The sequence below is a fragment of the Pteropus vampyrus genome, unplaced genomic scaffold (assembly GCF_000151845.1).
Source record: "Pteropus vampyrus isolate Shadow unplaced genomic scaffold, Pvam_2.0 Scaffold283, whole genome shotgun sequence".
Taxonomy (NCBI): domain Eukaryota; kingdom Metazoa; phylum Chordata; class Mammalia; order Chiroptera; family Pteropodidae; genus Pteropus; species Pteropus vampyrus.
In genome coordinates this window covers 2,081,337-2,106,748 of record NW_011889064.1, presented here as the reverse complement: position 1 = coordinate 2,106,748, position 25,412 = coordinate 2,081,337, and the positions used below count along the sequence as shown (strand labels likewise).

Genomic DNA, 25,412 nt, shown 5'->3' with positions numbered 1-25,412 from the left:
TCTAAAATTGGTTCATGATGGCTGCACATTTATAAATTTATAAAAATCACCGACTTGTACATTTGAAATGGCTGCATTTTATGGTATATAAATTATATCTCAGTAAAGCTGTTTTCACAAAGAGATCTATAAGACAATGCCTGACAGAATTAGGGCAAAAGAGGCTATGGAGAAGGCTAGCAGCAGTAGGAAGAAGGAATCAGATAAATCTAACACAGTGGTTAAGAGTAAGAGTTGTGGATCTGCTAGAACTGGATTCAAGTAGCTATGTAAACCTAGGCAAAATACCTAGTTTCAAGTAGCTATGTAAACCTAGGCAAAATACCTAGTTTCAAGTAGCTATGTAAACCTAGGCAAAATACCTAGTTTCAAGTAGCTATGTAAACCTAGGCAAAATACCTAGTTTCAAGTAGCTATGTAAACCTAGGCAAAATACCTAGTAAGCCTAGTTTCTTCATCTGGATCTTATTAGGGTTGCTGTGAGGATTAAAGGAGATAAATGTAAAACTCAGGAATGTACTACACATAAAAGTACTCAATAAATATTAGCTAATAAATTATTATCATTAGAAAATATTTTCAAATTTTTATTTCACTACGCTTGCTTTAAATCAGATTTATGAAATATTTTAAACACAAATTAGTATTCAATAAAAACACAGCTGAGAATGAGGATATTAAGCTCGATCTTTTTTTGTTTTGATTTTTAATGTTCAAGTAAATCACTAGCAAAAATACATCTAACTACAAAAGCTAATAAAAGATAGTAAGCAAGTTGACATCTGAAAGAGTGAAAAGATTCCTAACCAAAGAAATGAGTCCAAAAGAAAATACTGGCATTAAACTTCAAGCTTCAATCTGGAATTACAGTTGAAAAAATTGAGAACAGTAAAACTTTCAACATCAGTTTTTTGAATGTAGGACTAATTACAAATGAACTCTATCTTGGAGAAAATACAGTCCTAAATGCCACAGCAGGCACCAAAGAGTAATAACTTTGTAAAATTCATTGCCTCTGCTAACTACCAAAAGGAGCCAGCCCAAAACTTTGCAAACAAAGACGTTATAGAAAGTGAAGCTGTTAATTTGAGCAAAGTGATCAAAACAGAATAGTTAACTTAAGGCTAGTACATGCCAAATATATATCTGAAATTCAAAACACTTGTTAAACATGTACATTTGCACACTGTGACGGAATAGACAGACCATTATTACTAAAACAAATCCTCTGTTTTAAAGTCAAGCTACATTTTTAAACAAAAAAGCGACATTACAAAAACCTTTTGTTTTAAATTGAAACCAAATTATTGTTTGCCATGGAAACCGTCTGACAAGAGTCAGCCAGCTTCACCTTTGACTATGAGGATAATTTATCAATGCCAAGTCATGACAAATATCCTGTACACTGGCTCAATTCCATCTCTCTGACTCTCTGACCTCCTTGCCAGGAACTCTAACCCAATCCGAAATAAAGGCTTCTGCTTTTTAGAGTTAGATAAAGAAGCCACTGCTAAATATAACAATTTCTTACCAGGTCTTGCTGGTGGCTAGAGAACCAGATGGTGATCCATAGGGATAAGAATGAAGAATAACATTCTCATTAAGAAGAAAAAGAGAAGAACTGGTGTTCTCCCAAACCAGAAGTCCCTTGAAATGTCCTAATCAGTATACTTCTCCAACATGCCCTTTCTCTACAGGGAATTAAGAAAGTAAGGAGAAGAGGCAATGTAGGTGTTACGTATAGAAAGAGGTTGCTTTAGACAGTACAATATGGAATTTTTTCTTCTTCTGAAAGCACTTCTCTGTTGTTCAAAGGCAATTAAAAATACTATTCAAACATTTTTAGAAAATATACCCCATGATAATCTTTATAGTTAAACATTTAATAAACCTCTTTTCCTTGCAGAGGTTCTTTATGTACAAGTGCTACCTACTGTTAAAAATGTATTCTTTAGGAGAATACTCATTTCCATAGGAAACGAATATAATATCTGTAAGATTTGATAGAGAAAAGAGCACCCCCTAATATTTTCCAAAAACACTATGTTAAAAATTTTAAATATTAATTTATAAAATACTATATAAGGCCATAAAACACAAAACATTCCTGTTATATAACCAAATGTGAACACTAAGATTAAGTGACTAGTCTCCTAAAGCGCTGTAACATATAGAGCTTATTAAAGAGAAATAAAATAAATCATAAAGAATCCCAATTGCTATCTAAAATTTTTCCTTTTTAGAGACCATCTTCTTACCATCTTTGCAGGTTTTTCCATTCTCCAGGAGTTTGACCCCAGTCGGGCAAGCACACTGATAAAAAGGCTTGACTGGAGACATCAAACACAAGTGGGAACAACCACCATTATCAATTCCACATGGATTTGTAGCTGTCAAATATAAATCACAATGATTAATACCAATGATTACAGACGACCTCCCTCACTCTAGGTACACAAAGGTTAACAACCATAACATAAGCAACTGTGATAAACCAAATTATTACCAAATGTCATCCAGGTGCTTGACTACCAGACCATCTGCAAGGAAGGGAATTAATCAGTGAGAATTTACTTAGCATTTTGTACCCAAGAGGAATACACAAGAAACAAAGCAGGAGGCCTCTGCCCTGAAAGAGCTTATAATCTAGTCAGTACAAACAATAAAACTGGAAAACAATACAAAACAATGAAACTAAATGCTATTTTGCACATTATAGACTGCAAATAAATATAGAGTCAAAAGGGAAATAAATCACTAGGCATTTAAACACTGAAAAAAACAAAGCTTCATGGAGGAGACAGGACATGACCAGAAACTTAAAGGATAGAAAAAATATGTAAGAGGACATTTCAAGTGTAGTGAAACCATATGAACATAAGCTTGGAGGCTGTACACTGGGAGATAATAAGGTGACTAGTCTAACTAAGGTGACTAATAAGAACTTAATGTGAATGAAAACAGACTGTGGCTGAGGGCACTGAAAGTCAAGAAAAGTAATTCCAGTGACCAAAAGTCACACTTTGAAAAGATTAACATGAAAAAGATAAGGATATAGATTAAACAAGAGAAAACTGAGAAGCAGAGATTAATAGGCAAATTTGTAGAAATTAAGGAAAGGGATTCATTTAATATTCATAGAAAAAAATCAACATAATTATCAATGAAAAATCAACAAAATATGAAAGATAAAAGGAAATAATATCATAGGTAACTACAAATTCTCAAACTAGTAAAACAAAGAATCAACAGTGCAATTTAGGAAAAAAACAAGTAAATTCTTTTCTGAGGGCTAACCACGAGAATAAAAAATTCATAGAAGTAACTAAACATTTTCTTTTTTTACAGAAGAGTAACACATACATTTAAAAACATTTTTATGGACTCATGATCATAAGATTCCAATAAAACAAATTCAACATCTAAAGATATGACCCGCTAAATGGAAGGAGCTAATACAAAGCAATGCATAATCCAAAAACCCTTTATTTTTGGCTATGGAATAGAATCAGAGACATGCCAAATATGTATTTACGCACAAGTGCCAAACACTTAACATTCTCATATTCTTTTTTAAACCTAATTCTAGTCTTCTTTTATAAGCCATTGTCACAGTCGAAGTCATTGTAAAGGCTGACCAAAAAATAGAAGCAAAACTAAGAAAAAAGGGGGCTAGAGAGTGTGCACAAAAAAGTTTAAGCAGGTACTTTATTCAGCAACCTGAAGTACTTAACTCCACCGGTTAGATTAATAGAAGATTCCATTCAAAAAAAGTGTGTGTTTTTAAATATACTCACATGAAACAAAATCAAACACATATTAGAGAGAAATAATATGAGCAAGAAATGCACTGTGTATAAGCTTAGCATATGAGCTAACTCAATTTCTTACTTTATTTCTCTCTTCTCTACTTCCATAACCCTAGACCCAAACAAGGAGCTGAAGGGGTCTGTAGTAATAGATATCAAGCTACAAATGGTTTAGGTTGTTGTTTAACCTGAATTATATTTTGCTGTTTTCCCTATTTTCTATTTCTCCCCACTACCTCAAGATATGTCCTTCCTCCTCCTGCCTCTCAAGAACACCAGACATCACAGTGCCACAAAGCTATTCCAACTTGCAATTTAAAAATCAAGATCACTTACCATTTGGCTGCCTCTGTTGGCTGAAGGCATGTATATCCATGGGAGAGAAGATGTTAGAATGGATTTCACGCAGACCCTCGCCAGTGTACTTGTTGCAAGCCAAAATGGAGTGTGTATTCCAATCAGTCCAGTACAATGTGTCCTCAAATAACGTCAAGGCAAAAGGATGTGGAAGGGAACCTTTAACCACTGCCTGCCTATTAACACAAAGAGAAAAACTCAAACATTTCTATATTTTCTTCTTTTATCAAAACTTCATCTCTCCCATTAAAATGGTCCTATAAGCCACATTAACACATACAAACCCTGAGTAACACGTATCTCAAAGTCAAATACAACTGCGAAAAATAAGACACAATGTAATTTCAAATATATTTCCCTGGTGTCCAAAATCTCCAAACCAAGTACTTCAGAATGGTCCCTAACTTGGCAGCAGGCCCCAGGTTCACTAGAAGCTTCCAGACAGAGAAGGCCCAAGTATTAGCACTGTGGTCAAGTTTCCATCTCTAGACTCACATCTTCCATCCTTCCACATAATTCATCTCGTTAGAAGGAGAAAAGTGGGCAAAAAGAAAAATCCTGGAGTTTACAGCTGGCACTGGGAAGTAGTTTTAAATCAGCAATAGGTTTTTCCCTTCTTGATGTGAAAGAACAAACATCTGAGCCTGTTTATTTCATCATTCCTTATGGTTTTGGTAACTGAAAGTAAAAACATACAGAAGGCTAAAAAAGGCGCTCTGGTAAGAGCTTTCTCTGCAAATCCCAGTCTAGCTCTAACAAAAGATCATCTCATCTGGCTTTCTGCTACATGGTTACTTAACCTTCGCAAGTCATGTAGCAAAAAGGAAGTCCTACCACTGGCAGAATGTGTTCATGAGACAAAACAGACCCAAAAATTTCAAAAGCAAGCCATACTATATGAGAAAAAAGGTAGAATGCCTGATTAGTACTCAAGGCACAGAACCCTGCAGTGTCATGGAGAATTACATAATTAGAAATACTCTTGAATAATGAACAAAAAATGTTTTGAGCCAAAATAATATTCAAGAAAATAAATGCTTTGACATTTTCATGATATCAAATATAATATTTTCATAAAGAGCACAGCTGGGAGGGAGGAAAAGACAGAAGGAAGATGGGTGGGATGATTTAAGCAACTGAAGAGAAATAAAGAGTATCACATATTTTAGGGAAGATAATCCAATTTTAGGTCCTTGAGCTTATCTGATGGTCTGTAATATCTATGATACTGCCAGTAAAATAAACTCGAAATCAATAAAATATTTTTTTCTAAGAATTTGCAGGTTATTGCGCATGAAATGATCCTAGGTGTTTTATATTTGGGCCAGACATTTAAAAATTGAATACAAGATTAGCATGACTAGTCTACCAAACAAACTTTCTGTTTTAGAACCTCATACCTATTTTGCCAGCCTACGTCACCAATTTTCTCCTCTCATTTTTCTTAATTTTCTCCTCTCTAGTAGATTACTTTTCTCTCTTATTTCCCCAAAAGAACTGTCATGACATCTACTGAAGTAGTTTCTGCCACTTTTTAAATAAAAAGCTTTATTAAGTTCACTAAAGTGATTAAGGTATTTATAGGAATGATATCACAGTTTAAGTCCAAATTTAAATAGATCTGCATATTTCACAATGTCTTCCAAAATTCATTATGGTAGGACATAAAGAGAGAGTTCTGAGAAGTTGCCAAGAAAGACAACACAACTGAAAAATAAAGAATACTGAAAACTAAATTACTTAGCACTTCATTAATAATCTTAAAGAACTGCGTATCAGATCTTTGAAAAACTTTGGAGAGAAAAAAGCCTTTTAAGTCCTTCGTATATTATTAAGTAAAAAGTTAAAATTTACTCTAATGAACTAAATACCATAGAATAAACAAATAGGAAAAACAAAATCCCTCCCTAAAAGACATACTCATTTTATATACTGATTAAAAACATTTATATAAGAAATCAAACAGAGCTGAGTTCAAATGTCCCTGACACTTACTACTTATATTATTTCTGCAAGCTTTGTTTTCCTCATTTGTAAATGAAAATAATCTAACCTCACTGATTTATTGTGAAGATTAAATGATAATATATGTAAAAGCATTTAGCATTATGCTTGATACTTAATAAACTCATTTCAAAAATGAGTCCTCAATTTCAGGACATGTTTTCAATATTTTAACATTTCTGATAAAGGAATAACATTTTACATCTAAAGTGAACATTTCATTTGGTAGTTTTTAAATCACTAAAAAGTTCTTAAAAACAGCCTATTAGAATGAAGTAAATACTAGACTCTGGCCTATTTATATTCCCCAGGATCTCATACAACACTATGTGCACAAATTAGGTGGACATTAGACACTCAGGGAATGCATGATAAAAAACTTAATTTTCTTAAATACAGTATGTAATTAACAGAGCTGAATAAAAAGCAAGAGCTAAGGAGGCTGTTACTCATTCTTGTCAAATTCTTTGGTCATTTACCAATTTGTTCAGCCAATAGAGACTTGTTCCTGAAAGTAAAGATAACTGGACATAGTCTTCACTTTTCTTCTCTCTGGCTAAGATTACGAAGAAGGTATCCCCCTGGAAATGCAAGTTACTTCAAGGAGTTGATCATGGGTAGTGAAAACAACAGTGGCAGGCACAATCAAAGTGCAGTTCTTTGGTAGTGTGCCACAACAAGAGTTAAAAAATGGATCTCTACTAGGGAGACCAACATCTATTGTGAATAATTACCACAACAGGTTCAGCTAACCACCATCATCTCATATAAATAACAATTTAAAGGAAAAAAACTTTTTCTCCTTGTGATGAAATCTCTTAGGATTAACTCTCAACAACTGTCCCATATATCACACAGCAGTGCTATGTTATAAGAGCTAGGAAGGTAAACAAGGACGGGTCAGTGACGCACCAGCTCAGTCTGATTAGGACATCTTTCAGTCTCGAACCCTGGAGAAATTCTTCAAGGTTTCTGGAATGTGGTTGTTATCTTTGCCTATGTCTCTAGCACTGATATAAAATGCCCCTATGTTTATAGTACACGGCTTCAATAACCATTAACTTGATAATAACTATACATCTATATCTTCCTCTGAGACTGCTCTGCTAAGCTCTCTAGACTTTATCACCATAGTTTTCCGTAAACAACTCAAGCACAAACATGTCCAAAGCTGAACTCAACCTCATTCTCTTCCTATGTAAAAAAAAGAAAGAAGTAACGAAAGGAACATTTTATCACAATAAAGAGTTTGTACTTTATCCTGAAAACAATGACAATTCATTGGGAGATTTAAGGAACTGAAATAATTAGTCTTTAAATCCTTTTCTACACAACTACCAAAATGGCATTTCTAAAAAACAAATCCAGCCATGTCAATTTACTACTTGAAATGACTTCTAATACTTTTCAGGAGAAAATTCAAATGACCTAACTTAGAATATTAGACCTTACATGATGTGGCTCCTTCCTATCCATCTCTCTAGACTTGCCTCCAACCATTTCACCACACTTCCTATTTCTACTGAATGACACTGATAAAAATGAAGTGTTTTTTAATAACCGTAACTTGAAAACCTGACTCTAGTAATTAGGAATTTAAATTTTCCAGAGAGGGTTTTTATAGTCACCTTAGTTTTTAAAGTTTATTATTTCCACAGTGTTTGTCAAGTCAGGTTAAAAGAGCATATTTACATCCCAGATACCTATGTTCAAGCCAATCATCCATATATATGTGAACCTGTTTCTGAACACTATTCTGTTCTGTTGATCTCTAACTATCCTCAGATTTAATACTTCCTTGTTTTAATTATTCTAGCTTTATGGTATGTCTTGAAATCAAGTGGAAAGCTGTCATACTTTTTTAAATTATATAAAATCAATTAAGTTATTTTAATAGGTCCTAGGCATTTCCACATAAATTTAGATTCAATTTATTTAAAAAAAAAAAAAAGCACACTTACACACCCACATTAAAAGCCTTTGGGATTTTTTTGTTGAGACTGTGTTGAATCTACAGACCAATTCAAGAAGAATTACCATCTTAACAATATATTGATAATTTTTTTTTCTTAAAAGATAAATAATACAGTCTTCCCCTGCTGTATAGAGAAGAAAGAACTCGGCATTTTATCTCAGAAAGCACATAAGAGTCTTAAAAGTATTGTACTTTCTGCTGGGACAGTGTTTAGGAGGTATTATTAATTCATGTTAGGAAATACATATAAGAACCTTGAGTTATCTGTGTCCAAAAACAATTGACACACTTAAAAACTATTATCCGCAGCTTATACGAAGTCTGTTTTGAATGATATACAAATATAAAATAATTAAGTATATACTATAAATATCTGTTGTTTTTTTTCTAAGGAAGAAGGGGAGGAATGAATCTTTGAAGTTCTTCATGGGAATTGTATAGCTTATCTGGGTATTTCAGTTAACAAAAAAAGACTAAGAATCAGCAATTATATAGCTTTTCCCAGAACTGAATTGTAAGACTCTTTTTCACTTTTGTGTGAGATCTCTTTGGAGAATTTAACAGATCTAACACTAAAGTTATGGATATTGTACTCAAGGGCCTACTGGTGATCAATTAGCTTACTCCTTCCAAGATCAGTTTGCATCCTTAAACTGAATGCCTTTCAGCAAATGCACTGGTGTTCATCTCAAAAGGAATTCAAAAAATGTGAAAGTTTAAGGACAAATCCTTTATCACTGGAAGAGCAGCTAAAAGCTCATGCCTTGCTGACAACTGACCGAAAGCATCATAATCATAAAGAATAGCACACAATTATTATTCTATAATAAATAATACGATTTGACACACATCTACTAAACACCTAGTAAGTGCCTAAGTACTGTGCTCTTCTTCTACATGCTCTTATCAAAAGCAAAAACTAAACTAGCTTAAAGGAAGACCATTTAAGAGAGACAGAGTTTATACCTTACCTGGTTACTCTAAGATCTATCCTTATTTTAGATTCAAGATTTCCATCTTGAACATGAGCGTAATCATTTGTAAAATTACCTTTACTGAAATATGCTCCCAATTTTAAACAAAGCCAACCATGGAAAAGTAATATGAAATTCACACCAAAAAAAAAAAAAAAAAATTCAAATAATACCCATTATAGCCCTTATGGATTCTACATTAAAATTTCTTCTCGAATTTAGTATGATGAAAACCTTCTCTTACAAAGAGCTTGTACGTTTCTACCTTTCCAATGCTGTGTGCTACTGACTCATTTTATTCTAGCTGCTGAGAAGCTTATAGATAACTTGTGTTTAAATTTTATTATAAAATAAAGCAGACAGAAAATCAAACAAGACAAATATATAACTTAATTAGTTACTATGTGGTTACCCAGTACCCTTCATCCAGGTCTAGAAAGAACTTTGCCAACGACCTGAGAAGGTGTTCACCAATCCCATCCAGAACCCTTCCTCTCCACAAGAGTAACTATTATTTCGACTTCACAGTAGTCACGTCCTTACTTTTCTTTATAGTTTTATTACCCAAGTGTGCATCCACAGAAAACTAGTTTAGTCTTGAGCACCTATTTTTTTCGTTTGCTATGTCTTTTAAGTCTCTCTTTTTTTAAAAGACTGTTATACTTTTAGAGCAGTTTTAGGTCCACAACAAAATTGAGAGGAAGGAAAAGAAATTTCCCATATACTTCCTACCCCAACACAGGCACGGTCTTCTCAATTATCAACATCCCCACCAGAGTGGTATTTTTGTTACAACTGATGAACTTATACCAGCCCATCATAATCACCCAAAATCCATAGATTACCTTAGAGATAAATCTTAAGTGTTGTACATTCTATAGATCTGGACAAATGCATAATGACTCATATCCGTCATTACAGTATCATACAGAGTATTTTCACTACCCTAAAAATCTTCTGTGCTCAGCCTATTCATCTCTCCCTCAACTACATTTTCAATCTCTTTTTAATCTATAGGTTCCCTCATCACTTCTTACAGTTGATCTGTTGAAGGACCTAGAATATTTAACCTATATGTCCAGATCTGCTAATATGTAATCATGGCATATTTCAATGTTTCCCTGTCCTCTGTTTTACCTGCAGATTTTCTGCAAATGGCAAGTTTGCAAATTTTCTGCAAATGGCAAGTTTGATCATACTCAAATATATCATTTCTTGTTCATTAAACTGGAATAGCTTTCCCATAGCTATTATTTTGTCAGCTACTGGTAGATTCATATAAGAAAGGGAAGATAAATTGCCTGACTCTCTTTATTATCAACATTCGAGGTAATGAATTTGGTTTCCTAACATCCTCTGGAAGTTGACTGCTTCCTTTTTAAAATATCATTAGGAACTCAAGAATTTAAACATACTTGATGGGTTTCTATCAGTCACTGACCAGTGAGAGGCCTCTCAAGTTATTTCTCAGGTTTTCTGAAATGACCCAAGTAGTCTGTAGTCACTTCTTGCTGTCTGGTATGATCATGTTCCAGTTCACCTTGTACCTTTCTTGCCAGAGATTTAGAATCAATCATTTCCTCTGAAGGGTATTTCTTTTAAGGTGGAATGGTTTTACAAAAGTACAATCTGGGTGCATTTTTCCCCCTAGTCCTCTTTAGTGGTTATAGTATATAAACATGCATATTTGTGTGTATGTACTTTGATAACATAAAATAGCTAATGAGCTCATGTCAGTACTTCTAATAAAAACTCAGAATTATCAGTTTCTTTTATCTAACTTCTTCAGTATTTCATCAATATTTCCTTTCGCCCACACCAAGAATCCTACATATGTAAGGGCAATAAAGTTAATATATGATAATCAGTCATTTACTTAACCCAACATTATAGTCTCAAAAAACTCAACAGTAATACCTATACACGAATATAGTTACTATAGAGTTTAACAAAATTTTTGCATGTAGTTGTTCTATTCTCATTTCAACTTTTTTACAGTGGTACTGTATCTACATAATCTAAACATATAGTCATTACATATTATACTCAATTTTAAAAATCCTTTAGTTTTCATACTACAAGTAATTATATTTATAATGCTCTTCACCAAGACTTATTCAATCATCATTTTGGTTGTCAAAAGTGCAGTTACTAGTACCTTTTCAAGAACGAGTCAAGGAAACAGTATTTCTTGACTTGCATATTGATAATGTTATCTATGGCTTTCTATGAGAAAGTCAGTTTTGCTGGAGAAAGATCATTGGCTCACATTTTCTTACTTGGAGTATCTTAAAAATACTACTCCATTTAATTCTGACAGGAAGTGTTGCTGTGAGAAAGTCTGATGTTAGTCTACTTGTCTTTTCCTTTTAAGTTATTTACATTATTCTTAAAGATCCCAAGAATTTTTTTTTTCTACAGAGTAATTTTACTAGAATGTATCTTGATGTTTGCTCCGGTTTATATTTTCAGGTACATAACATTCTCTTTAAATCTGTAGTTTCAAATCTTCTTTTAAGAAACTTTTTCCTGAATTATAGTTTTTCATATTTGTTCTGTTTCCTTGCTTATCTTCCTAAAAGTCTTTTATCTGTATGTTATTTCTCCTTTGCCTATCTTCAATACTTGTGACTCTCTCTCAAATCCTTTTTATCTTTTCACATTCTTTTTGATCTTTAAATTTCTCCTCCTTTTCAACTTCTATTTAAAGATTTTTTTCTGTTTATTCATTTTTGCATCCCTTCTGGTTTAGCTATCTTTTCTGAAACAATTTTATACTTTCCTGAACTCTGTCATATCATTTCTGAGCTTTCTAATTTTAATTTAAGTGGGTTTTTGACAGGTGATATTGGTTACTGACAGAGTATTTTAAAACGAAGGTGTGATCTGTTCTATGGTCCTATCTATCTTTCTTTCTAGGGAATTTCCTATGTAAGGCATTATTCTGTTCATCATTCGTTTTTTCCCTTTATAACTTTTTTTTTCTTCAGTGCTATTGTGGTATAATTGACAAATAAAATTGAAAGATATTTAAGGTGTATATTGTGATAAGATATACATATAAATTGTGAAAGAATTCCTCATCTAGTTAATCACTATCACATCTCACAAATTTTTGCTCTTTGTATTTTTTTCCTTTTCAGAATTTTTTGGTGAGAACATTTAAGTTCTACTCTCCTAATTTCAATTATATAATACAGTTATCAACTATAATCATGTTATATACTAAATCTTCAGATCTTATTCATCTTAAAGCTGAAAGTTTAAACCCTTTTACCAACCTCTATTTCCCCCACACAGTAGCTCCTGACGTTTTCTTGTTTCTATGAGTTTGACTTTCTGTTAAGAGTCTACACATACTTGATATCATACAGTATTTGTCTTTATCTGACTCATTCCATTGAAGGAAGATAATGCCTTCAAGGTCCATTCATGTTGTCACAAACAGCAGGATGTCCTTCTTTCTCATGGCTGAATAATATTCCATTAATGTACATATACTACATCTTCCTTACCCATTCATCCACTGACATTTAGGTTGTTTCTAGGTAGCACTAGCTATTGTGAATAATGCTTCTATGAACATGGAAGTGCAGATATTTCCTTAAGACCTTTTCTCATTTCCTTTGGATATATATTCAGAAGGGGGATTAACTAGGATCACATGGTAGTAATATTTTTAATTTTATGAAGACCCTCAATATTGTTTTACATACTGGATGTACCAATATACAATCCCACCAACAGTGCAAACATTTTCCTTTTTCATCACAACCTCACCAGTACTTATCTCTTGCCTTTTTGATGATAAAAATTCTAAGAGGTGTGAGATGGTAACTCACGTGGTTTTGATTTGCATTCCCCTGATAATTAGTGATGTTGAGCACTTTTTCTCGTACCTGTTGGCTGAATGTAAGTCTAGCGTAAAAAAAAAAGTCTACTCAATTCCTCTGCCCATTTTTTAATGCAGTTTGTACTTTTTACTATTGAGATGTAGGAGTTCTTCATATTTTGAATATTAGCACCTTCTCAAATATATAATTTGCAAATATTTTCTCCCATTCCACAGGTTGTCATTTCATTTTGTTGATGGTTTCCTTTTTCTGTACAGAAGCTTTTTAGCTTTTCAGTTTTAGTGGTCCCACTTATTTTTGCTTTCACTGCCTTACTTTTGGTGTAAAATTCAAAAAAAAATCACTGCTAATACTGATGTCAAGGAGCCTTTTCCCTGTTTTTCCTTCTAGGAGTTTTGTGGTTTTAGTTCTTAAATTTAAGTCTTTTACCCATGTTTGGTTGATTTTTTGTGTATCAAATATGGCTCCAGTTTCATTTGCGTGTGGCTATCCAATTTTCCCAACATCATTTATTAAACTATCCTTTCCCCATTGTACATTCTTGGCTTATTTTTTGTATATTAATTGACCATATATGCATGGGTTTATTTCTAGGCTCTCTATTCTGTTTCACTGACCTCTGTGTCTGGCTTTATGCCAACACCATATTGTTTTGATTATTACAGCTTTGGAATATAGCTTGAAATTAGAAAGTGTGGTGCCTCCAGCTTTGTTCTTCTTTTTCAAGATTGCTTTGGCTATTCAGGGTATTTTATGGTTCCAAATTTTAGGTTTGTTTTATTTCTGTGAAAAATACCATTGGAATTGTAATAGAGATTGCATTCATTTGCAGATGGCTTTGGGGTAGTATGGACATTTTAATGAACTAATTTTTCCAATCCATGAGCATGGATTAATTTCTACTTATTTGTGTCTTTTCAATTTCTTTCATCAGTGCTTATAGTTTTCAGTGTACGGGCCCTACACCTCCTTGTTTAAAATTTATTGCTGGGTATTATATTCTTTTTGATGCTACAGCAAATAAGACTGCTTTCTTAATTTCTCTGATTGATAGTTTATTAACATATAGAAAAGCAACTGATTTCTGTATACTGATTTGTATCCTGAAAATTTACAAACTTTTTTCATTAGTTCTAACAGTTCTGTGGTGGACTTTTTAGGATTTCCTATATATAACATAAGGTCATCTGCAAATACAGACAGTTTTACTTCTTCAATTCCTATCTGGATGCCTTTTCTTTCTTTTTCTTGCCTAAGTGTTCTGGCTAGGATCTCCAGCACTATGTTGAATAAAAATGGTAAGAGTGAGTATCCTTGTCTTGTTTTGATCTTAGGAAAAAAGCATTCAGCTTTTCACTTTTAACATTAGCTGTGAATCTGTCTGATACAGCTTTTATTTTGTTGAGGTACATTCCCTCTATACCCACCTTGTTAAGAGTCTTATCACAAATGGATGCTGAATTCTGTCAATTGCTCTTTCTGTACCTATTAAGTTGATGTAATTTTTATCCTTCATTTTGTTAATGTACTGTTATCACATAGACTGGTTTTCATATGTTGAAACACCCTTGGTCCCTGGAATATATTGCATTTAATCATGGTGTATAATCCTTTTAATGTACTGCTGAATTCTATTTCCTAGTATTTTGTTGAGGATTTTTGCATTTACAGTAGTTCCCCCTTATTGTGGTTTTCAGTTATCCACAGTCAACCGCAGTCTGAAAATATTAAATGGAAAATTCCAGAAACAATGCATAAGTCTTAAATTGTACACTGTTCTGAGTAAATGATAAAATCTCACATATCCCTCTCCATCCCAGGACATGAATCGTCCATTTGTCCAGTGTCTCCACACTGTACATACTGTAAAATCATGTATTTTGAGAACACATTCACATTTTATTACAGTAATTATACTCTTTTGTTATTAGTTATTGTTGTTAATGTCTTACTATGATAAAATGTATAAATCAAACTATATCATAGGTATGTATGTATAGAAAAAAACACAGTATATATAGAGCTCAGTACTATCTGTAGTTTCAGGTATCCACCGAGGGTCTTAGAACATATCCCCTGTAGTTAAGGAAGGACTACTCTATATTAATTAGGAATGACTGGCCTGTAATTTTCTATTCTTGTAAGTTCCTTATCTGGTTTTGGTATCAGGGTAATGCTAGACTCGTAAAATCAGTTTCTAAGTATTCCTCTGTTTTTTAGAAGACTTTGAGAAGGACTGGCATAAATGCTTCAAATATTTGGTAGAATTCACCACTGAAGCCGTCTGGTCCTGGACTTTTATTTCCTAGGAGGTTTTTGATTACTGATTAAAACTCCTTACAAATAATTGGTCTGTTCTTATTTTCTATTTCTTCATGATACAGTTTTGGTAGGTTGTATGTTTTGAAGAATTTATCCAGTAATTCTAGGTCGCTCAATTTGATGATATATACTTGTTTATAGTAGTCTCTTATGAGCTTCTGTATTTGTATGGTATCAGCTGTAATATCTCATTTCTGATTTTATTTCAGTGTTCTCTTTGTCAAGTCTAGCTAAAAGTTTGTCTACTGTTTCACTACTCAAAAATCCAGCTCTTCACTGAACTTTTCTACTGTTTGTTTAGTCTCTATTTCATGTCTTGTCACTCTGATTTTTGTTATTTCCTTCCTTCTGGTAACTTTAGGCTTAATTTGTTCTTCTTCACCTAGTTCTTTGGGATGGAAAGTTAGGTTGTTTATTTTAGGTCTTTCTTGTTTCTTAATGTAGGCATTTATCACTATAAGCTTCCCTTTTACAACTGCTTTTGCTGCACCCCACAAGTTTTGGTATGTTGTATTTCCATTTCATTTGTTTCAAGATATATTTTGATTTCTCTTTTTAATTTCTTCTTTGAAACCTATGTTGTTGAGGAGTATCTTGTTTAATCCCAACATATTTGTGAATTGTCCAATTTTCTTCTTTAACTAGGGTATAACTTAAGTATATTATGTTTCAGATGTATAACATAATGATTAGATATTTGTATATACTGCCAAATGATCACAATAATTCTAGTTAACATCTATCACCATATATAGTTAGAATTTTTTTCTGGCGATGAAAACATTTAAGATTTACTATCTTAGTAACTTTCAAATATGCAATACGGTATTATTAACTATAGTTGTCATGTTGTACATTACAACCCCCTGACTTATTTATAACCTAGAATTTTGTACCTTTTGACTCCCTTCACCCATTTTGCCCAGTCTCACCTCTGGCAGCCACCAACTATTTTCTGTATCATGAACTTGGGGTTTTTTTGTTTGTTTGTTTTGAGTCTATATAAAGTGAGATCATGTATTTGTCTTTCTCTGTCTTATTTATTTCACTTAGCATAATGCCTTTAAGGCCCATCCATGTTGTTGTAAATTGCAGGGTTTCCTTTTTTATGGCTGAATGATACTCCATAGTGTGTGTGTGTGTGTGTGTGTGTGTGTGTGTGTGTGAGAGAGAGAGAGAGAGAGAGAGAGAGAGAGAGAGAGAGAGAGAAACCACATCTGCTTTATCCATTCATCAGTTGATGAAGACTTAGGTTGTTTCCATATATGGCTATTGTAAACGATGCTGAAATGAACATGGGAGTGGCATGTTTTCTTTTTCTTCGGATAAATACCCAGAAGTGGAACTGCTGAATAATATAAAAGTTCTATTTTTAATTTTTTGAGAAACTGTTTTCCAGAGTGGCTGTACTCATTTATGTCCCCAAGTGAACAAGAGTTCCCTTTTCTCCAGATGATCACCAACACTTATTTCTTGTCTTATTGATAACAGACAGCCATTTCTAACAGGTGTGAGGTCATAATTTTCCAATTTCCTTCTTGTAACTGATTTCTAGTTTCTTACCACTGTGGTCAGAAAAGATGCCTGATATAATTTCAACCTTCTTAAATTTATTAAGATGTTTATGGCCTAACATGATCTATTTTGGAGAATGTTCCATGTGAACTTGAGAAGAACACATAATCTGGTGGTTTAAATCCAATGTTTCCTTATTGGTTTTGTGTCTGGATGATACATCAATTGTTTAAAGTGGGGTAATGAAGTCCCTACTATTATTGTATTGCTCTATATTTCTCCCTCCATGTCTATTAATATTTGCATTATATACAGAGGAGCTCCTATGCTGGGTATATGAATCTTTACAAAGTTAAAGCTTCTTGTTAGACTTAATGTTGGCCCTATTATAATCGTATAATCACCTTCTTTGTCTCTTGTTACAGTCTGCAGCTTAAAGTTGATTTTGCCTGATCTAAGTATTGCTACCTCCGCTTTCTTTTGGTTTCCATTTGCAGAGAAAATATTTTACTATCCCTTCACTTTCAGGCTATGCATTTCCTTAAAGCTGAAATGAGTCTCTTGTGGGAAGCATATAGTGGGTCTTGTGCTTTTATCCATTCAGACACTATGCATTTTCACTTAAGAATTTAGTCATTTCCATATAAAATTGATAAGTATGAACTTATTATTGCCATTTTGTTCACTGACTTCTGGCTGTTTTTATTTCCTTCGTTCTTTTCTTCTCTTGCTCTCTTCCTTTGTGATATGATGATTTTCTATAGTGGTATGCTTAAATTCTTTTCTAGTAATCCTTTTTGGTTACCATGAGGCCTACAAAAGACATCTATCACAGCAGGGCTCAGCACAGATGAATCAGTTAGAATTGCCACCTCCCAGACTTTCCCTGAAAGAAGTCTATTTGCATACTTTAAAAGTTGCTCTCTAATGGTCAGGCTTCTAGGTTAGCAGATATCTAGGAGGTGACTTGTAATCTTTCCAGAAGACCAGGGAAACCAGCAGACATCAATCACCTCCACCTTCTAGCTCTAGCTCACTCCAAACCTCTAGTATCTCCACAGAATCAGCTTGTATACATATCTGGTGACCCAGCTTTTGTTCATGCTGCCCAAGGGATGGGCCCCTGGACTGTCTAGCTCTGAAAGCCAACAAGCCTTGCACTTACAAGTCCCATAGGACAGTAGTAAATAATGAAGCAGTTCTTAATAGGTACAGGTGCAACCTCTTCTGTAGCTATGTATCTACATCCAACACAGAGGGAGCAGGAAAAAAAGCCCATCTCTCAATTTCTCCCTAGAAGGGCCCTAACTATATACTTTCCCAGCTGCTGCCTGGGAGTCCAGCTTCCAGTCAGCCTCCATCTAGGTGCTGACTGCAACCCTCCACTTTGAAACGCAAGACAGATATCAGGGTACCCTCAACTATTTGGAGCCACTAAGAACAAAGGCAATTTGGACAATCACAAAAGTCTGAGAGACACGCAAGAGCTCAGGCCAGGCTGACTGGTAACATTCACCTCCTACACAAGATCACTCCGTCAAGAAAGGGAAAGGTGGTTGTTTTACCTAATGCACAGAAACAAATACAGAGCCAAGGAAAATGAAGAAACAAGGGAATATGTTGGAAACAAAAGAATAAGATAAAACTCTAGAAACAATAAAACAGATATTTGATTTACTTGATAAAGAGTTCAAAATAACGGTCAGAAAGATGCTCACAGAGGTTAGAAGAACAACATATGAACAAGGGAGAATTTCAACAAAGAGACAAACATAAGAAAGTACCAAATGGAAAGATTACAGAACTGAAGAATACAATAAAGTGAAAAGTACAATAGAGGGGTACAACACAGCACACTAGATCAGACAGAAGAAAGGATCAACAAATTCAAAGACAGCACAGCGCAGTAAAATTCATCCAATCACAGAGGGAAAAATAAAAGTGAAAATAGCTTAAGGGACTTATAGGATACCATCAAGTGGTCCTTGATGATAAGCGTCCCAGAAGCAGAGGATAGAAAGACGGAGAAAGCTTACTGAAAGAAATTGGCTGAAAATTTCCCTAACCTGGGGAAAGTAATAGACATCCAGAGCCCGGAAGCCTAGAAAGTTCCAAAAAAGATGAGTTCAAAAGGACACACACCAAGACACATTATAATTAAACTGTCAAAAGTTAAGGACAAGGAGTGAATCTTAAAAACAAGAGAAAAACAACTGGTTTCACATAAGGGAATCCCCATAAGACAATCAGATTTTGTTATCAGCAACGTTACAGACCAGGAAGGAGTGGCACGACATATTCAAAGTGTGGGAAGACAAAAACTGCCAACCAAGAATACATCAAGTCCTTAATGTCATTGATAGATACTGCGACTTTAAGCAAATTGATGAAATGACATATAATGAAACCAATTTCACCACAGGCTAACTGATATAAACAAGAATTAAGTTCTTATGGCATCTCATCAACATTGTAACAAAACCAAGTTGAACAAAACGTTATTCAAGGACCTGCTTCTACTCTATCCAGTAAATTTGTCCTTCAGAATGGAAAGAAAGATAAAGTTTCCAGACAAGCAGAAGATGAAGAAATTCATCACCACTAAATCAGCCTTACAAGAAATGTTAAAGGAACTTCTTCAAGCTGAAACAAAAGAGCATTAATTAGTAATGGCTAAACATATGAAAGTATAAATCTCACTGGTAAAGATAAATATATACTTACTTTCAGAATACTATAATGTTGTAATAGTGATGGGTAAATCAGTTATAAATCTAATATAAGTGTTAAAAAACAAAAGTAGTAAGAATAACTATGAAGTTAAAAGACAAAAGTAGTAAAAATAACATCAATAATGTATTAATACACAAGATAAAAAGATACTGTGCCATCAGAAACATTAAAAAGTGGAAGAGAGTAAAAATGTAGAGCTTAGGTATATATTCGAAGTTAAGTTGTTATTAGCAAAAAATACTGCTCTAAATAAGATCTTTATAATAACCTTAAATGGGATTTTACTTTGGTACTTCTGTTTCTCATGTTTATGTGAAATTAGTTTTCCTGAACTGTGAGAAGAAAGTGATGTTCAAGGTAGTATTCTAACTTAAAAGAATTCAGTCTTCTGTTGTTTTCACGTAATGTTAAAACTATGGTAGCTTCCTTTCTGAAGCTGTCCCTCTGTCCATCCTTAACTGGACCTTCTTTCCCTATCCTTTTGTTCCTCTCAAGTTTCCCTATTCTGCTCAATTTTGATGTTATTATTCTATTCAATTTTGTTTCTGTTCAGTGTGGTACCCTGTCCTGATAGAGAACTCTAGCAGGTCCATTTCAAGAATCCTTTGGAGCCAGTCTGCTCTATCCTCTTCTGTCTTTACCATGAACACACTGTAGTTGCTTGATATTGGAGTGGGAACCCCCACCCTCACATTTCAGCTGCTGCTCTTAATATAGTCCACCACATTGTCTAGTAAATAGTTGAGGCTATTTTGGAGGTATCCTGCATTTAGGTTCAATGAAACACTCCATTCACTTTCTTTTTCTCTGCTTAACTCTTGCAGACAGTAACGCTATGAAGGTCTTGTAGCTGTTAGTGGTCTGCCCTTACTTGCTTTTATTTCTGGATGCCCGAGGTTAGTTTTATGGTATGTTTTTGGATTTGCTATCTAGTTTCATTGGTTTTTATGTGAGTATCCCAAGGGAGTCCATAAAACCATGACATGGCCATATTCATTTCCTAGTATCCCTCTCAAAGCCAGATTTAAAATTCAAAAACAAAAATTATGTTTTAATATTCACCATAAACTTGTTACATTTTTGACATCTATTTCTAATTGTTTTAAAACTATCTTGTTGTAAGACATTTCATTCTTTTTTGAAACAAGGCAAAAAAAAAAAAACCCACACTCTAATTCCATGATTATGCCAAGTTTATTTTAATAAATTCTTTAACTCTTTCCTGGTTTTCAATATGTCTAAATGCTTCCTGGTTCATCATTCAGATAACCTAAAAATGCTTAGCCTTTGAAATATTCCTTCAACTCCTGGCTCTCTAGTTTCTGTTGAAGTCTTAGAATAAGACCACTAGAAACCCAAATAATCATTCAAACACAAGAACATGAAGTGTCTTTAAAAATCTGAACATGATCTGAGTAAAAACCTCATTTTTACTTATTATAACATTGTCTTTCTTAAATACTGGGGTATCGTATACATGCAAGAGGTTTTCTTCTAGTCCAGGAGTCAGCAAACTATAGCCCCACTGGCTTACTATATATGTTGTAAATAAAGTTTTACTGGAACACACCCATGCCTATTTCCTTACGTATTACCTATAGCTGCTTTCATACTGCAACAGCAGAAGTAAGTAGTTACAACAGAGGTCATATATGACCCACAACGTCTAAGATAAGTTTGCCAACCACTGTCCTAATCTGGAGATTTATTAAGTGAGCTTCCATGAGCAGTACCTACGGGCCCTATAGGTAATTCTGAATAGGATGACTCTTTGTTGTACTGAATGTCCAGCACATTGCATAATATTTAGCATCCCTGGCCCCCCTGGAACTAAAAGGCTAGCACCACTCCCAGTCCTTGTGTTAACCAAAATTCCCTACACATTTCCAAACACCCTCGGAGAAAGAAGAAGTCCTATTTCCGGTTGAGAATCACTCAAGAACTAAATCAGCTCAGAGTAAAGGAGAAAATGGAGTCCATAAATTCTAAATGCTACCAAGAGAAATATAGTCACCTTTTTCAAAAGCAAACTGAAAGTCTATTCTTCTTCCCCTTTGACACTTAGCCTAAAATCCACTAATTTATTCTTAATAAAATTAGGCTTTATAATTTGATTACTATAATTTCATTACTAAAAGACACTGTGGCATTTACTTTTACTTAAAGTTTAAAAATAAATGTACACGGCAACCTTACCGATTTGTTCCATCCAGATTTGATTTATGGATGAAATTAAGTTTTGCATCTGCCCAATAAAGTTTCTGTTCCTCATAATCCAAAGTCAGTCCATTTGGCCAGTAAATTTCAGTGTTTATTATAATGAAGCGACTTGAACCATCCATTCCAGCACGTTCTATCTTTGGTACTTCTCCCCAGTCTGTCCAGTACATGAACCTAAAAATGATATAAATAATAAACAACAAAATAAGCAGATTAACAGCCAAGTTTTTATAATTATCACGAAAGCTCTCAGGAACACTAAAACTGAAACCCCTAGAAATTATCAAAATTTTAATAAACTACCTTTCTGCCACCATCGTAGTAATAACTGATTCAGGCAAGCATCACTGAGAATGCAAAAACCATATGATCAAAGTTTACTGGGAAAAAGGACATTTACACTATCTCAATGTATCTCCCCAGAGATTACCTATTGACAAAGGGGAAAATGGTAGCTTTAGAGAAAATAAACTCAGTAGACACCACCTTAACCACATCATTTAAGTAAACATCATCAATAAGGAAACAAGGTGGCATTAAAAATGTGATGTACTGAAAAAGACATACCATCTTTTATGTAGATCTCTTACACAGTATTCCTGTCAAGTTATTTAATAGAAATGTACTAATGTTAATTTTCTAAATATGATCATTGTATTATATTTAAAGTACACAGAATTTTTTTGTACTATTTTTGCTTATAGTCTACAAGTTTGAAATTTTTGTCATAATAAAAAAATGTAAGTCTTAATAGTCTCATTCCTGAGGGAAAAAGAAAAATTTCCTTGATTTACAGGTAAAACTTTTAATGTGTTATATTTCAATTAAAAGCACATTTTAAAAAAGTTATGAGGGTGTTATGAACTACATATGAGGTACTCAATAAATATGTTTAAATGCAACTGAAATTCAAGTATAACTTTTACTCAGAAAATTGGTGGAATGGTAATACTGGAATAATTTCACTTGCGTCTATTGGTATTCCATATAAACTTCTTACTCAAAGAAATGATGGGAAGAGAATATCAGGTGGGGAATAAACATACTTCCTAGATACAAGGCACTGTGCTAACTGCTTTATATACATTTTCTCACTTAAGCCTATTAGCAACATTATGAACTATTATTTCTGTCATATTTCAGATGAAAAAAATTCAGAAAAGCAACATTATGAACTATTATTTCTGTCATATTTCAGATGAAATAAATTCAGAAAAGTTAGTACATTGCTCAGTCACACAGCTAATAAATGCAGAACAGAAATTCAAACCTGTATCCCTCAGATTCCAAACTTATGTCACCAGTGAGAGCCTTGACTTATAAAGAATAAAGGGCAAAGTACTCCCTAAATTGAGGATAATAACTGAATATTGTCCAATATGAGGGGAAAGAGAATGATCAGATTCATCCAAGATAAAACTATATATATAAGAAAGCAAGCCAGACAATAATTTCACACCACGTTAGAATTTTTGGTTTTTATTCTGAGAACAAACATAAAGGCACTTGAAAACTTTTAAGGTTGGAGGTGAAATGACCAGCTTTGGGGGTTTGGGGGTGTGGGGGCAGGGGGTTGGCTGCAATGTGAAGAAAGATTGGAGGAAAGCTAAAAAAGAATAGAGAGGCCATAGCTCCCAGAATGGCTCTGTGAGGAGCTCAGCAAATCCTCTCCCCTAAACGCAATGAGGAAAAGAAAAAGAGAAAGAAAAAGATTGTCGAAAAGAACAAGTCTCTGAAATCAATCAAAAAACATATAACAAAATGAAAAGAAATTTCAAAATTCAAGAAATCTAACAAATCTCAGTAAGAACTGTGGTATTTCAGCTACAGGTTACTTGCATCACCATCCACAATACTGCAAGGTTTGTGGCACAGAGTTCTACTCTAAGCAGACATGGCAAGCCATAGAGATTGGCGGCTAACTGGTCCAGCAAAAGAGGGCTGATTTTATTTGGAGTAGTTAATGCAAAAATCTAAGCCTAGAAATGTTGTCAAAAACAAGAGTGCTTTTAGTGGCAAACAATCAGAGAGGGTTATTATCACAGCAATACTGGTTGGGGAAAACAACAAAATGGCACACCAGACAGAAAATTTAATAGAGAGATCTGGGAAGGTCTGCAGTCTTACTCAGACACCCACAGTAGACAGACACGCCCCCAAGTCAACTCCCTCCTTTGCATGGATGTGTGGGAGGGTGTCATTAAGATTACCAAAATTATTGGCTCAGTTTCTGCCTGAGACTCTAAGAATCAGAGTAAAATAGAGTCTTCTGGAGTCTTCTAACAATGGTGCTAATTTTAGAGTTACCTAGATACTATCTAGGGCCAAAAGGTATTAATAAGTTACCTCTAATTTCACACTGGGGTCAAACAGGTCAAAAGAATAAACTTCAAGGTAACCACAGAAGAAAAACAAAACAGAGTTATTCAAAACTAAAAAAAATAATAATAATAAAAGAATAACAAGCATGAATAGATAATATGAGCAGCCCTATACCTATTAAAGAAATTAAATTCATAATTTAAAATCTTACAATAAAGAAGAAAGTTCATCTACGGCCATGCCACCCTGAACAAGCCGGATCCCATCTGATCTCGGAAGCTAAGCAGGGTCGGGCCTGGTTAGTACTTGGATGAGAGATCGCCTAGGAAGACCAGGTGCTGTAGGTGTAAAAAATTAAAAATAAGGGATTGTAAGCTGACAAGGTCCTTGCAATCTGTGAGGTCAACCAAGGGTTGCCTCGAAGGGAATGGAAGGGAAAGGAAAGGAGGGGAGAGGAGGGGAAGGAAAGGAAGGAAAAAAGGAAGAAAGAACACTCAAGGTTTAGATGACTAAACTGCTGAGTTCCACCAAATATTTCAAGACTAAATAATACAAATTCTACACAAATTCAAAAATAGGAGGGTGCAATAAATACCCAATGTACTTTATGAAGTCAGCATTATCTTAATTCCAAAATCTGAAAATGACATTACCAAAAAACGATAACAACTATAAACCAATATCCTTCATGAACACAATGCAAAAACCCAGGAATACAAGGCTGGTTCAATATTAGAAAATAATTCACCATAGCAACAGACTAAAGAAGAAAAACCATGTATCATCTCAACAGATACAGGAAGGCATTTGAAAAAAATTTCACCATTAATTCATATCGAAAACTCTCAGCAAATTACAACAGAGAACTTCCTTACCTTAATAATGTACATCTACAAAAACACTTGCAGCTAACACCATAAATAAGGATGGATGACTGAATGCTACTTGGAATATATGGTAAGGATGTCTGCTCTCACTGTTCCAATTTAACATCCTACTGGATATCTTAGCCAGTGGGATGTGGGGAGGGGGAGGAAGAAAAAGAGAAGGCAAGTAAAAGAAGCACACAAACTGAAAAATAAAAATGTCTCTATTTACAGACATGATTATCTATGCCTAAAATTCCAAACAATCTAAAAAAGGTACTAGAATCAATACATGAATTGAGCGAGATCTCAGGATATAAGGTTGATAAAAATTCAATTATATTCTATACAAAAGCAATGAACATTTGGAAGTTAAAATTTTTAAACAGTACATATACAATAGAATTATAAAACATGAAATACTTAGGTATAAATGTAACAACACATGTGCAAGATCTATA

General features: G+C 34.0%; 1 protein-coding gene and 1 non-coding gene across 2 annotated transcripts in view; one reads left to right on the top strand and one right to left on the bottom strand.

Moving 5' to 3' along the window:
• The window catches only part of LRP6 (LDL receptor related protein 6), a 113,986-nt gene that overhangs the window by 49,343 nt on the left and 39,231 nt on the right, over positions 1-25,412 (bottom strand). Inside the window, exons 3-5 of the mRNA XM_011376031.2 lie at positions 21,740-21,937; positions 4,146-4,342; positions 2,259-2,390 (exon numbers count right to left, since the gene is read on the bottom strand). Coding sequence (XP_011374333.1) covers positions 2,259-2,390; positions 4,146-4,342; positions 21,740-21,937 — 527 coding nt within the window. The remainder of the gene's footprint in view (positions 1-2,258; positions 2,391-4,145; positions 4,343-21,739; positions 21,938-25,412) is intronic.
• LOC111729828 lies at positions 24,314-24,432 on the top strand. Its single transcript, XR_002776405.1, has one exon. It is a non-coding gene; the product is annotated as a 5S ribosomal RNA (ribosomal RNA).